This window comes from Anser cygnoides, chromosome 22 (genome assembly GCF_040182565.1).
Source record: "Anser cygnoides isolate HZ-2024a breed goose chromosome 22, Taihu_goose_T2T_genome, whole genome shotgun sequence".
In the NCBI taxonomy this organism is placed as follows: Eukaryota; Metazoa; Chordata; class Aves; order Anseriformes; family Anatidae; genus Anser; species Anser cygnoides.
The window spans coordinates 8,249,293-8,262,391 of NC_089894.1; the positions used below are offsets into that span (position 1 = coordinate 8,249,293).

General features: G+C 58.6%; 1 protein-coding gene across 1 annotated transcript; it reads left to right on the forward strand.

Annotated features, from left to right (window-relative positions):
- Positions 1-3,416: 3,416 nt before the first annotated feature.
- Positions 3,417-9,209, forward strand: EPOP (elongin BC and polycomb repressive complex 2 associated protein). The gene is given in 2 exon segments (XM_066981881.1): positions 3,417-5,156; positions 5,158-9,209. Coding segments are annotated over 2 exon segments (2,262 nt in total). The 5' UTR covers positions 3,417-4,202; the 3' UTR covers positions 6,466-9,209.
- Positions 9,210-13,099: the final 3,890 nt, after the last annotated feature.

Here is a 13,099-nt window from a genome sequence, read left to right on the forward strand (position 1 = left end):
CCAGCCGCGTGCCCCAGCTGAGGGAGGCGTTTGCAGCCTCCTCGCTTCCTACAACCCGAGAGCCTCAGCAGCGCTGGGGAGGTGCAGCACCTCCACGGAGCCGTGCAGGATGGACCCGTCCCACCTGGAGCCCGCAGAGCCAGTGCTGGTGCCCAGTGCCTGGTTCCCAGCGCTTGGTGCCCATCGGGAAGGGCCAGGTACACGTGCGCTGGTCTCCTCCTCACCAGCAGCCACCCGCACCCTGTCCTCACGTGTGAACTTTGGTGCCAGGCAAAACTGTTCCTCGTCCACAGCTAGACCCACTCGGGACATTGCGCTGGGGTCTGCTTTCCAAGCAAGCTGGCTCCCCAGCAGTAAGGTAGCCGGAGAGGCTCCCCCCCTCTTATTTCGCTCCGAACTGCCAGCGTACCCCGGCTCCAACGCCCCTCTGCCGAGGGGAAGGGAAAAGGGTGGGAGATGGGGGGGTGCTGCTGTGCACCCTGCGCCGCCAGGGTCCTGGGAAACGGGGACATCCCAACAACCTGGTAACTTGTCCTGCTTCCTGCGGAAACTGCCAGCCAACCGACAGGTATAAGGCAGAAACCTGCCAGGGCCCATGGGTGGCATTACCGCGGTGACCCCCGGGTGATTGTCCTCTGCCTCGGGGGGGAGGAATTGGCACCCCTGGCCCCTAAAGCAGGAGCTGGGCTGGATGCAAATGTGCACAGTGCCAGCTCCCCGGCAGTGCCAATTCCCAGGATGGGCTCGGTCAGCGGCAGCAGCTCAGCAGCTGCACTGCAGGGCTGGGGTCGAGCCCCCCCTGCCCACCCCAAGACCTACAGCTCAGCCTGTGGCCGCTTCCACAGCTGGCCTGCCCCGACCGTAGCGATGCACATATGTATGTGTAAAAGCTGTCACACACCTAACAGCTCCAGCTCCTCTGCAAAATCATAAAGCAGCAGCGAAGGTGATAAGGCAAGGGACAATGGGCTCATTATGCATACAGTAAGTGACCCAGGGCCGGGGCAGCGAGGGACGCTTACGGGGAAACACGGAGCCGTTACGGTGCCACTGAAACCCCTGTGCCTCCGAACCACGGCCCTGCTGCGAGCACCCAGCCCACCTCCACGGATGGGTGGGTTCGCAGGGTCTGCATGCCCCACGTCGAGCTGTCTGTGTCTGCATAGAGACATCAGCACGTGCACACGCGCACATATTCCATACCGAACTTTATTCATAGCCAAAATATTGTCTATCTGGGTTTCTATTGACAGAGATTTAATGGGAAATGACGTATCTATACATTTGCCTGCGCGCGGCTTGTGAGCCCTGTTTCCTCCTGGCTTGCGATCAGGGGTCTCTGTGTCCTCTCTAAAGCCCTACGAGCGGTCAGAAGCAGTTTATTGCGCTGCTCGAACTTGTATTTTCTTTACAAGAGCCCCTCATAAACCCCGCGGCTGCATCAGCCGCATCGGACAGGGATATTACATGCCAGCTCCTTCCCTCCACCCCACGCTCCCCTCCTCCAGTCTGGCACGGAGCAATGCTCAGCCTATAGGTAAAATGGCTCTGGCTTTCTGTGGAAACAAAAATACCCAGGATCTCCCTTCTTATTTGCAAAGGGAAACTCCAGTCTGGCTGCGAGCAGGACTTCTCGTGGTCCCTCGCGGCGAGCTGTGCTGACAGCAGCCCCTCTGCAGCAGCCAGCTGCAGGATCCCCGGACCGGCCACGTTCCGTCCAGCGCGATGCAAACTCTCCCCCCTCCCCTCTGCCCAAACAAAGAGGAATTTCGTGTTTGTGTTGGACGGCAGACCTTTACTCACAGGAAACTCTCTGCCTGTGGAAAACGAGGGTGAAATGTGCCGGTTTAACGCAGCCAGATCTGGAGAATGTGGCATTTTCTTTTCTCAGCAAGGCCACGAGTTTGCGGGGTGTGCGTGCACATGTGTGCTAGGAAGGGGAAAAATCCTGCCATTGATTTCTTCTGCAGCAGGATCGATACGGCATCGGCTCGCCTGTGCGTGAGGCTTGCCTCTCGTCTATCGGCGAGAAGGTAAATGCAAATCAGGTGATCTCCGCTCCCAAATTAAAGGCAATGTTGGAGTTATTTTAATTTTTTTTTTACACACATACTCAGGAATGTGCTTCCTCCTCCTCCTCCTATGGGATTGTTTCTAAATCGGGATCATTTGTGGTTGATTGTACATATAGTTTAACAAATTATTATTATCAAATTACTCAGATTTTGCCATTTGAACCACAAAAAAGCAGAGGAAGACTAAAAGCAACTTTTCATGTGGGAGACAGACGAAGCTTAAAAGGGAACAGCATGCGCTGCAGAGCTGCAGCCTCCCTTCCCCCAAAAAGGTTTCCGAGGTAACTGTTTCCCCAAAATTAGCCTCCTGAGCAGAGAGTTAAAATCACTCGGTCCAGCCTCCGCGGCTGCACGCCCTTCGCTCAAGTAGCTCCAGGTTTATAAAGAAATAGAAGGGACGGGACAATGGAGCTCCGGGCTGGGTGAGGGTGGGTTTTTTCCCCCTCCCTTAGAGACAGAAATCTGCAATCCTCCTTTTGGGAAAACGGCGTCTGGTTTGTAAGGCAGGAGCGAGCTACCAAATGCCGAAGAAGTCTTGGGACTTAAAGTTTGAAATAAAGTTAAGCAGCGCACAAAGGCATGCAAATGAATTTCCTTTTTCTTTTTTTTTTTTTTATTCCTCTCTTTTTTTTTTCTTTTTCGTTTTCTTTCTTTTTTCTTTCATTTCATTTTTTTTTTTAAAGACAGAGTTTGGAAGAAAAAGGTGAAAAGTGAATAAGGCAAGCGTGTGAGTAAAAAGGAATATGAGTATCTTTGCATTGCTTTTATTTGCACTGTTGCCGATGTTATTGTTGATTCTAAGCTCCAGTCCGTGCTCATTCCAGGTCATAAATACAGTAATTGGCAATTAATAAGCATTCCACTCCGGGTTGCACGACGAATTGTTGCAGAGTCGATCGTTTTGAACAACTCGCTTAGAGTAAAACCTTGCACGGTTTATTAACTATATACGTGCACGCACACACACCCATCCCGGAGGAATTCGGAGAGATTTTGGAAAGCGCAGCACCCTCCCCGCAGCCGAGCCGGAATGCCCCAGCCCGAACAAAGCAGAGGCGCCGGGCGAGCTGAGCCTGAAACTACCTCGAAAACGCAGCGTTTTGTGTTTTCTTTTTTTTTTTTTTTTTCCCCGTTTTAATTTATTTTTTTCTTAAAGAAAAAACAAAAAAAAAAACCAAAAACAAAAAACAAAAAACGGTGGCTATTGTGCGGGACTGCCCTGGCCGGGGGGCCGGGCGGGCGCGGTGCGGGGCTGCGCGGGGCTGGGGGGCTGCGGGGCTGGGGCGCTGCGGGGCTGCGCGGTGCGGGGCTCTGGGGGCTGCGCGGGGCCGCGCGGTGCGGGGCCGCGGGGGGGGGCTTGCGCGGGGCTTGCGCGGGGCTTGCGCGGGGCTTGCGCTGCGCGGGGGTGTGCGTGTGAAATGTTGGGGGGCCGTGACGTCACGGCGCGCCGCTGCCCAATCAGCGCGCGGGCCGCGGGCCCGGCTCCGCGGGGTGTTCCCAGGACGAAGCGGCCGCGGCGGCGGGGCCGCGGGAGCGGAGCCCGGCCGAGGTGGGAGCGCCACGGAGCCCCGGGGCTCCCCCGCCTCGCCGCGGCCCCGCCGCTGCCGCTTCTGCCGCCCCCCCCGCGCCGGTAGCTTTGTTTGCTCAAGCATCTCAGGGGCTTCGCGCGGCGGAGGGGGGGCTGCGCTTGTTGCTGCTCCCCCCCTCTCCTCCTGGCCCCCCCCCCCCCCCCCCCCGGGGGTTTATTTTCGGAGGGGAAGGTGGGGTGCGCGGCCGCGGGGTGGGACCTGGCTGGGGGGAGCCCGGAGGATGCGAGATGTTTGACTTTTTTTTTTTTTCCTTTTTTTTTTTTTTTTTTTTTTGCCGGGGAGGGGGAAGACGAGGAGTCGAGCCCCAGCCCGGGAGGAGCTGGGTGTTTGGAAGATGTTGCGAGCCATTGACCGGAGCGTTTGAAGGGGCGATCGGCTGCTTTGGCTTTTTTTTTTTTTCCCTTTTTTTTTTTTTTTCCCCCTCCCCCCTCCCCCACCTCTCCGGAGGGGTAGGGATGTGTGATCAGGGAGTGGAAACAAATATGTCCTTATTTTCAATGCCCCCTTTGAAAGAGACAAAGTAAACGCTCCTTGCAAAATGTTCCTGACCTGCGAAGGGACCTTCGGAATTGTTCCAGCTACCATGGATTACAATGGGGAAGCCAGGCCGGGGGATTTTCATGCCGGCTATCAAGAAATCGAAGGGATAAACTTGGGATACTTACAGATCAATGGCACCCAGATGTTTGCCTTGGCCCAGGTCCTCAGCGACCTGTTTAAGGATATCCCCAGGACCACCATCAGCAAGAAGATGGAAACCTTAAAGATCAAGAGCCGACGCTGCGATCTCAAGGAGCTCCGGACCCTCAAAGCCATCCACTCGGTGCCCACCCGCGCGGTGAAATGCTCGCTCATATCCAAGGCGGACCTGGAGGCTCTCTGCACCTCCTGCAAGAGCCTCAGCCCCGGGAGGAGGAAGAGGAAAAGGAAGAGCAAGCGGAGGGAGCAGCTGCTGCTGCCGGACCCCGGGGAGCTCTTCGCCTGCCCCCGGCCCCAGCTGCTGCCGCCCTGCCGAGCCGGCGCCTGCTGCGCGCCCGCTGCCCCCGGGCGCCCCAAGCTGCCCCCGGCCTTGGCCAAGGCGCGCTCGGCGCCGGCGGCGCTGCTGCCGCAGCCGTTCCACCACCGGCCCTTCCCCGGCCTCGAGAGGGCCCCGCGGGGCCGCCGGGGCTGCGGGCTGGCGGAGCGCGGCGGGCTCTTCGGCGGCGTGCTGGGCGCCTACCCCCGCGACCTGGCGCTGCTGCACCCCGCGGCCGCGCACCCCGCCGCGCACCCCGCGGCGCTCGCCGAGCCGGGCCGGCGCAAGCGGGGCCCCTGCTGCGCCAAGGGGCTCTTCCCGGCCGAGAAGGGCCCCGGGGGGGCCCGCAAAGGCCGCTCGTCCGCCTTCCCCGGCTCCAAGCGGCAGGGCACCTCCGCCGGCTACTCCAGCGACTCGGACTCCAGCCTGGACTTCGGCGGGTCCAGCCCCGCCACCTCCAGCGACTCGTCGGAGGAGGAGGAGGAGAAGAGGAGAGGAGGAGGAGGAGGAGGAGGAAGGGGACACGTCGTGCAGCAGCGAGGAGGGCAGCTCCTCGGAGTCGGAGAGCAGCTCGCTGTGCAGCGGGGACTCGGTGCAGAGCACCCGGTACAGGCAGGCGGCTCTGCCCCGCTTCCAGCCGCAGCCCCCCCGGGAGCCCCTCGGCGACGAGCGGCCCGCGGAGCCCCCCCCGGGCGCGGGCAAGGCGCTGCGCCCCGACCCCGACCTCCTCTTCCTCTCGCAGCAGCTCTGGGCCAGGACTTTGCGAGCATCAACTTCGGAAAGTTTGAGCCCGGCTCCAGCCCTGGGCTCGGGGGCCCAGCCGCAGCCGGAGCTGTACGCAAAGCAGGAGGCCTCCCCTTCCTCCTCCTCCTCCTCTTCCTCCTCCTCCTCCTCTTCCTCCTCCTCCTCCTCCTCCTCCTCCTCTTCCTCCTCCTCCTCTCCCCCTCCCTCCCCGAGCAGCACCCCTGGGGGGGACCCGCAACAAAAGGAGGGCGGCTTTGGGGACGCAGAGCCCTGCGCCAAAGGGAAGGATTTGCACAAAGATGCCTCGAACAATAGAGCCTCGTTAGGCCCCAGTGACCAAGCAGAGAGGCAGAGCGAAGCTTTAGCCGGCCGAGCGGCTCCCCAAGAGCCGGCCCCGGGCTCGGCCCCGCAGCCCCCGGCCCCGGAGCTGGCGGGGAGCCTCGGCCCGGCGCCCCCCGGGGAGGCGGGGGAGCCCCGGCGGGAGCACTTTGACAGGCTCATCCGGCAGTCCAAGCTGTGGTGTTACGCCAAGGGGTTCAACGTGGACGGGAAAAGTTTGCGCCACGGAGGGAGGACGGAGCCCTGCAAAGCTGCAGAGCTCAAATCCCCCGGCTCCAAAAGAGCAGAGAGCCCCAGCACCTTGTCAAACAAAGCTTTGAAAGGCAATGGCTCGGAAAGGAATGCCAAGCGCAGACGCCTTGCCAGAGGCGCTGAGGCAGAAAGGCAACAGAGCTCCTCTAAAGGGAGGCCACAAAAGACTCAAAGGAGGAATGCCAAAAAGGGAAACACTCATTGCAAACGCCTCGGCAGCGCCGGGCCAACCCCGCCTCGGAATTCCTTCAGCCTCATGGGCAACTTCCCCTGTATTCCCTCCCTGGTCGTGGGGGAAGATGGGGACCTGTGTCCTGCCTCCTCCCTGGGGGTCAAAAACTCCTGGGCCCTCTCCAAAACTCACCCGCTGTGGAGCTGGCACCTGGGGGGCAACGCCATCCCGGTGCCCCCCAGCCTCAAATTCCGGGGCTATAGCTTGGAGGATCTCTAAGGACCGCGGACGGCCCGGAGGAAAGGTTTACACGCAACAGATGCGAGCCGCAGGGCGGGCGGGGGCCGGGGCCGGGGCCGGGGCCGGGCGGGGGGCGCGGGGCCGGGCGGGGGGCGCGGGGGCGCCCCGAGATGCCGAGCCCCGGGGGCGGCCGGGCCGGGCTCTGCCGGCGAGGGGGGGCCCGGGGCGGGTGCGGGGCCGTGACCGGGTGCGGGGGCCGGGCGGGGGCTCCCCGCTCGGGCCGGGGCTGAGGTTTCGGTCCCCCCCCGTGCGCCGGGGCCCGGGGCCGGTTCCGCGATGCTGGAAGGAGCGCTCGGACCGGGGGGGCGCCGACCCCTCGCCCCCGGGCTCTCCGCTTTTGTCCCAGCGCCGGGCTCGGGGCTGGGGCGCGGCGCCAGGTGGGGGCGCGGGGGGGTCCCCCCGGGCCGAGCTCGCCCCGGCCGGCAGCGTCGCCCCTTCCCCGCCCCGGCCGCGCTCCGCTCCCCACCCCCGGAAGCCAAAAACCGCTGAAACGAGGAAAGAATAGAGCCGATTTCTCCCTTTGCCTCCATAAATGCAGTGGATTAAAGTAATAATAATCACACGCAGAGAGAAATAATGATGTCATGCAGCATAAACACTCCTTTTCGGCCCGAGTCAATCCCGGCGAAATTGGGAGCAGCTAGTCCAAATAACTATATTAATAGCAATGTAATGTTTTCTGTCTACTTAAGAGACAGGAAGAAAACACAAACTTTAAAAAGACCAGGAAATTCTGTTTGCTAAAAGAAAACAGGAGGCTTTGAGAGGAAGTTATCTGAAACTGCTGCATGTATATTAAAAAAAAAAAAAAGTGAGTTGTTTGCTGGATAATAACCCTAACTGTGCTAGCCTAAAGGTAGCAGGCCTGTAAAAGCTTTACGGGCACAAGAAATAGGATCCAGGAGCATTAGCAATAGAGTACAGATGGACAATTTGATCTCTCCCGAGCTCCGAAGTGGAATGCGGGGAAGAATGTGGGGGGAATGTCTCTCCTCTCTGCAGAGGAAATCATATCCCAGTTTAACTTTTCTTGCAAACCACTGTCTTTGTAACTGGCTCTTTTGACTATTTCTGATGTGATTTCCACCCCGCTTTGGCATCAAAGCCCGACGGGCCCTCTGAAGCCGGCTCGTTCCGGAGACGTTAGCAAAGCAAAGCAAAGCTGCTGCGGCCTGGGGGAGCGGGGGTGGGTTTTCCCCCTTCTTTTCAACAGAAAATGTTCGCAGCCCGCGGCCGGGCGGGCGCGGCCGGGATCCCGCAGCGCGTTTCGGCCCGGCCCGGGGCCGCCGGTCCCCCCCCGCTGCCCCCCTCCCGCCGGGAGCCATCCCCCGGCCCTCCGCAGCGGCCTCCTCGGCCCGCGGAAAGGGAAGGGAGAGGGAAGGGGAAGGGGAATCATCGCAGGATTCAAAGCAAATACTCCCGTCTGCCACGGCTGATTTTGATTTTTTTGGTTTAATTCCACCGGCGGGTAAAAAAATGGCATTTTTAAGGTCAAACGTATTTTGTGTCTATTAAGCGATGTTTTTCTTGGAGCTGGTGAATTGTTGCTAAAAGCGGTGTTTGTTTGACTTGGGTTTGCAGCGGGTTTTTGGTTAACTGCGGTTTTTGTTGACTTCAGCCCGCCGCCCGGAGCAGCGGCGGGCCCGAGATCGCCGCGTCCCGGGGCCGGGCAGGCTTCGGCCGCAGCCGCGGGGGGGTCCCCGGGGTCCCCGCGAGCCTTTGGGGCGCGCCGGGCCCGAGCCGAGCCGGGCCGAGCCGAGCCGAGCCCGTTGCCCACCCGCCCGGCCCGCGCTAGCACCGCGTGTGCCGGGAGAAACGAAAGGAACGCGGGGCCGGGGCGGCGGTGCGGGGCCGTGCGGGGCCGTGCGGGGCCGTGCCCGCGGGAGGAGCCGCACAAAGGCGGCGCGGGGCCGCGGGCTGCAAAGCCCCGGCCCCAGCTCCCCGCGCCGCCGGCGAGCGCGCAGGAATTACCGAGCGAAAAGCGAAGAGCAAAAAGCAAAATGAAATAAAATAGAACGCAAAAACCGAAAAGCAAAAAAACAAAAAGCGAAAAACGAAAAGCAAAAAAAAAAAAAAAAAAAAATTCGAAAACCAAATGCGAAAAGCGAAAAGCGAAAAGCAAAATGCAGCTGCAACCGGAATCCGCAGCTCCGGCTGCCGCAGGCAGGGGCGCGCAAAGAACTCAGGAATTTCTCTGCGGGATGAAATCACCTCAAGCCGCGCGGGGCAGCGGCAGCAGCCACCACCCCCGCGTGCAGGCCCACGGGCGTTTCTCTCTGTGGATGTGTGCATTTGTACGCGGGGGCGCGGGGGAGCCCGGCTAGTAACACACGGCCTGTGCGCGCACATGCACTCGCGCTGTGCACGGACCCATTTCTCTGCTCGCACACGTAAGTACGAGCGTGTGTAGCTGTGTACATCTGTATATAATGCAAGGGGGTTGTAGCAGGGCTGTGAATACAATACAAAGATACCTCAAAACTTTCCGCACAAACACACCTTGAATGGCTCCTCAAGCAGCAGAAACATCCAGTTCACAGCAGAAATTAACAATAACAATAATTCCCCCATTTGTTTCTAAATGTTTCAAAGAAATTGAGCGATCCAGAAAAATAATCTTCCCAACAATAACCCGGTAAGAGGCTGGAGAGGGGAGTGGCAATGCATCGAAAGTAAACTGAAAAAAAAAAGGAAAGAAAAAAAAAAAAAAAAGAAAACCCAAATTGTTACCTGAAATAGCCTGGTTTGGACTTCAAAAATGAGCAAGCCCGAGCGGTAGTTTGTTGGAAGAAGCAATACCTCTGTACGAAACAATGAGCCAGGAGAAGGGGACGCTTTGAGTGTAACAAGCTAGTTCTGGTTTTGAGCAAAAATTCAACTTGCATTGCCAGGACAGCATAAAGGGTATAAAGGCACCTTTATAGTGACGTTAGTGAGATTGCTTTATTTCCAAACGGGTGCAAGAGAAACAAAACCTGTCTTTTTTTTTTTATTTTTGTTTCATAAAAAATGTTTGTCTAGGTAGGAGAAAACGGAAAGTATCTTCTTGTAAAAAATAAAGAAAACTTTTATAAAGGGTGCTGCTTTTAAAAATGCAGCAAGCTTTAGACTCAGGAAAATCTCAGCTTGGATACGGTGTGGTGCTTTGTAATCACGGTTTGTAAGGGTTTTTTTTTAGGGGCTGGGGGTTTCAGGGACCTTTGCTCTTGCTTTGCATTGCTGGATTAAAAACTCACATCCCTCCGTCCCCGTCCAGTGGGTTTAAAAGTGTCACGTCGTGGGTGCTTCTCCGCTGGGCCCCGGCTCCAGGGCTGATTCGTTCATGGGGTTGCTGCGAGGGGGGTGCAGAGCTGGTCCCCTTCCACGGGTCCTCGCTGGCATCGGGCCCCAGCGGGCTGCGAGCCCCCGGCCCAGGCTGGGCGCACCCAGCTGCCGCCGCCGCCTTTCCCCGCGCCCCGGCCTGGAACACGTGTTCAAAACGTCCGCCGCGGGGAGGAGAGAGCTGTCGCCTTTTCCAGCCTTGCCTTGGGTTTTCTGTTTAGATTTCCTGTACCTTTATTTATTTGAAGTTGTTGTAAGTATATGACGATGAAAGTGTTAATTCCTGCGTGCAATATGGAATCTAGGCTGAGAAATAAATACGTTTTTTTACAGAACCGCCTGCTATTCGGCCCTGTTTGTGTGTGCATGCGCGGGGTGGGTGGCTGATGTGTGCCCACGTGTGCGGGAGCTGGGGGGGTGAGATCTTGCTCCGGGGGGGGCCGTGTGCTTGCACGCCCGGGGTGCACATGCGTATGTGTGTGTGTGTGCATGTGCACGTGTGTGCACCCGCGGAGGTTGCGCGCCTTGCGGAGGGCGCGCGTGCCGCTGCTCTATTTATAGCCGCGGCCGTGTCGCCGTGCACATCTGGCTGTGTGTGTTTATTTACGCGCCCTGCCGAAGCGCACGCCTCCGCACGCCCGCGTGCACGAACCGGCCCCCGGCCTCGCACCCGCGTGGGCTCGGCGCCGTGGGGCTGCAACCGCGGGGCTGCGCGTGGCGACGTGCGTGTGCCCGCCCCACGTGCGAGCACCTGGGTGGTTGCACGCGCGTGTGCTCGGTGCCGCAGCACAGGCCTAGGTGTTCCTCTGGAGAAATTTTTCCCCCACGAAACGTTTTTCCTGAACATTTAATCGGAAATCAATAGCGACTTCTGTCTAATTTGTAGGCCAGACGCAAGGACGCAGGGACCGTCCCCCGTCCATGTGTTTCTATTTTGAGGGCCTCAGGAGCTCGTGCCCCTCACGCAAGGGGCACTTCAGATATATTTTTAATTCTTCAGCAAAGACAAACGGCTGCAGACGGAAAGGGCTCATCAGAGCAGCGGTGGTAGGTTTAGACCCAAACGCAAGAACCAGAACAAGGAGGAGCAGCACAAGGGACTTGTACCTGTGCAGCGGGTAGGGAAGGGCCTCGGGGACGTGACCGGGAGCGCAGAGATGCCAGCCCGGGGAGCAGCGATCTGGCTCTCTCCTGGGCAGAAATCTCCCAGATTATCTTTCCAAACCAAGAGAAATGGAAAGAGAAATGAATGGCACCCCCGGTCAGGACCTCATTAGTTATGATTAATAACTGCGCATTGTTCGATTGCTGCAAAACCGTCTCATGCCCTCGCTTCTGCAGGAGGCCAGGTAAAAACCCTCCCTGCCCTTAAAAATCTCGGAAATCCAGATTACACAAGAAAATGGATATGCAAATCACACACTCAGGCATTCGAAACCGATCTGCAGCCTTTTTTCGACCCCCTCCTGGCATGGAGGAAAGGAGGAGAAGTCAAAATGCCTCCCATTTAAAAACGTGAAATTTCCAAAGGCGAAGTCGGGAGCTCCCAGCCCCGGCAGAAAGCGGGAGCAACGCGGGGCAGGACGCAGCTACCCGGGCTGCAGAGGGGAGGCTGCGGTGGCCTAATCACAGCCAATGACCCTGCTATTACTATTATTATCTTTTAAGGAAGGTAATTTAACAACGACATTAATTATCTGCTGGGACCAGCACAGGCCTTGCCGGGGAGCGGGCTCTGAGGGGGGCTGAGCCCCCACGTTTGGGGCTCTTCCGTGCCCAAAAGCTGCAGGAGAAAACCCGCGGGCGCGGAGCAAGGTGCTGGGGGGCACCGGGGGGCCGCGGCATTTATTTAGTTTAGTGTCAGGGTGTTAATGATGAATTAGATAGCAGAGGAGGGGCTCGGTAAAGCAGCAAGCTGTGAGAAAAAAAGCAGCGCCCCCCCTCCCCGGGCGGGCTGGGGGCAGGGGGGAGCTGGGGGGGGGTGAGGGATTAAGTGTCACCGAAGGCCTTTCATTTACCGTGTTTACATGGAGTCAATAGAAGGGAATGGACAAGGGTTTATTGTGAGTTATGAGGCTCTTTCTAACTCCCGTGTTATCAATATCTCCCTCTTAAGAAAAAAAAAAAATGCAAAAAATGAGTTTGCTTTTTGAAAAAAACACCACCGACACGAAATGCTCCGCAAACCTTTCTGGAAGGTGGGAGCCTCCCCGCCCAGCCCGCAAAGCGCTTCGCGGGATCCTTCAGCTGTTCCGTATAAATCTACGGGCTCAATAGGTGGAGTTTATGCTTTTAGCAATTGAAAGAAATTGCCCTAGATGAGGCCATATGGGAAACTGTGCTCATCCTCCCCCTTCCCCAAAACCGGGGGAGGATTCCTCCCGCCCTTTGTCAGAAAGGGAGCTTCTGGGGCCGGGTCTGGCCGCTCGGGGCTGCGGTGCGCTCCCCCAGGTGGGGGGCAAAGAGCGGCCGAGGGGGGGGGCGAGGAGCCCTGGGCTCCCTGCTCCAGGCCCTGGGGGTTTGAGCGGGCTGGGGGCTTGGGGGGCCCCAGCGTGGGCACCCTGCACCCCGACAGCCCCTCGGCATCGTGCCCGGCTCCGCTCCCCACGAGGCTCCGGCTCCTCCACGCGCGGGGCCTCGTGTGCCGGGCTGGTTCCTTCCTTCCCGGCTTTTCCTACAGTTTGCAGGCTGGGATCACGCAGACTTCTCATCAGCTGGAAATGCCAGCAACCGCCCGGGCGACTGCTTGTAATTAACCATTCGTTACAGTGGTTAACCCCCCTCCCCAATAACTGAAGGAGTCGTGTAGGAAACTTGGGATCCCGCACGAGAGCGGCGTGCCATAAAAAAGGGAGCGACCCGTCGGGATACGCTCTGAAATCGATCCTCCCCGAGCAGAGTGCGGGGCCCGAGGCGGCGGGGGCCACGTTTCGCTCTGCGGCTGCAACGTGACGAGGAGCCCCCGTCGGCTTGTGGTAAAGGTCTGAGCCGAGGCTTCGTTTCAAACTGTTCCTTAATTTCTCATCAGCGGTGGCTGGGGGGGTGGGGGTAGGGGGTCGGGGCAATAACAAAAATGCTGCTGTTAGATTTGTAATTTTATACCCTCAGCTCCGACTGGTTCTGTATGTTCGTAGCATCTCGCTCACAGGCTTTGGTGTCATTTCTCCCCATGCTGCACAAGCAGAAACGGCGGTAAGGAGGAAGGGAGGCGAGCCCAGCGGCTGCATTTTGGGAGCAGGAAGCTCCGAGGACGCACGTGGGAGCAGCTCGTGTCCCTGGGGGCCAGTGAGAG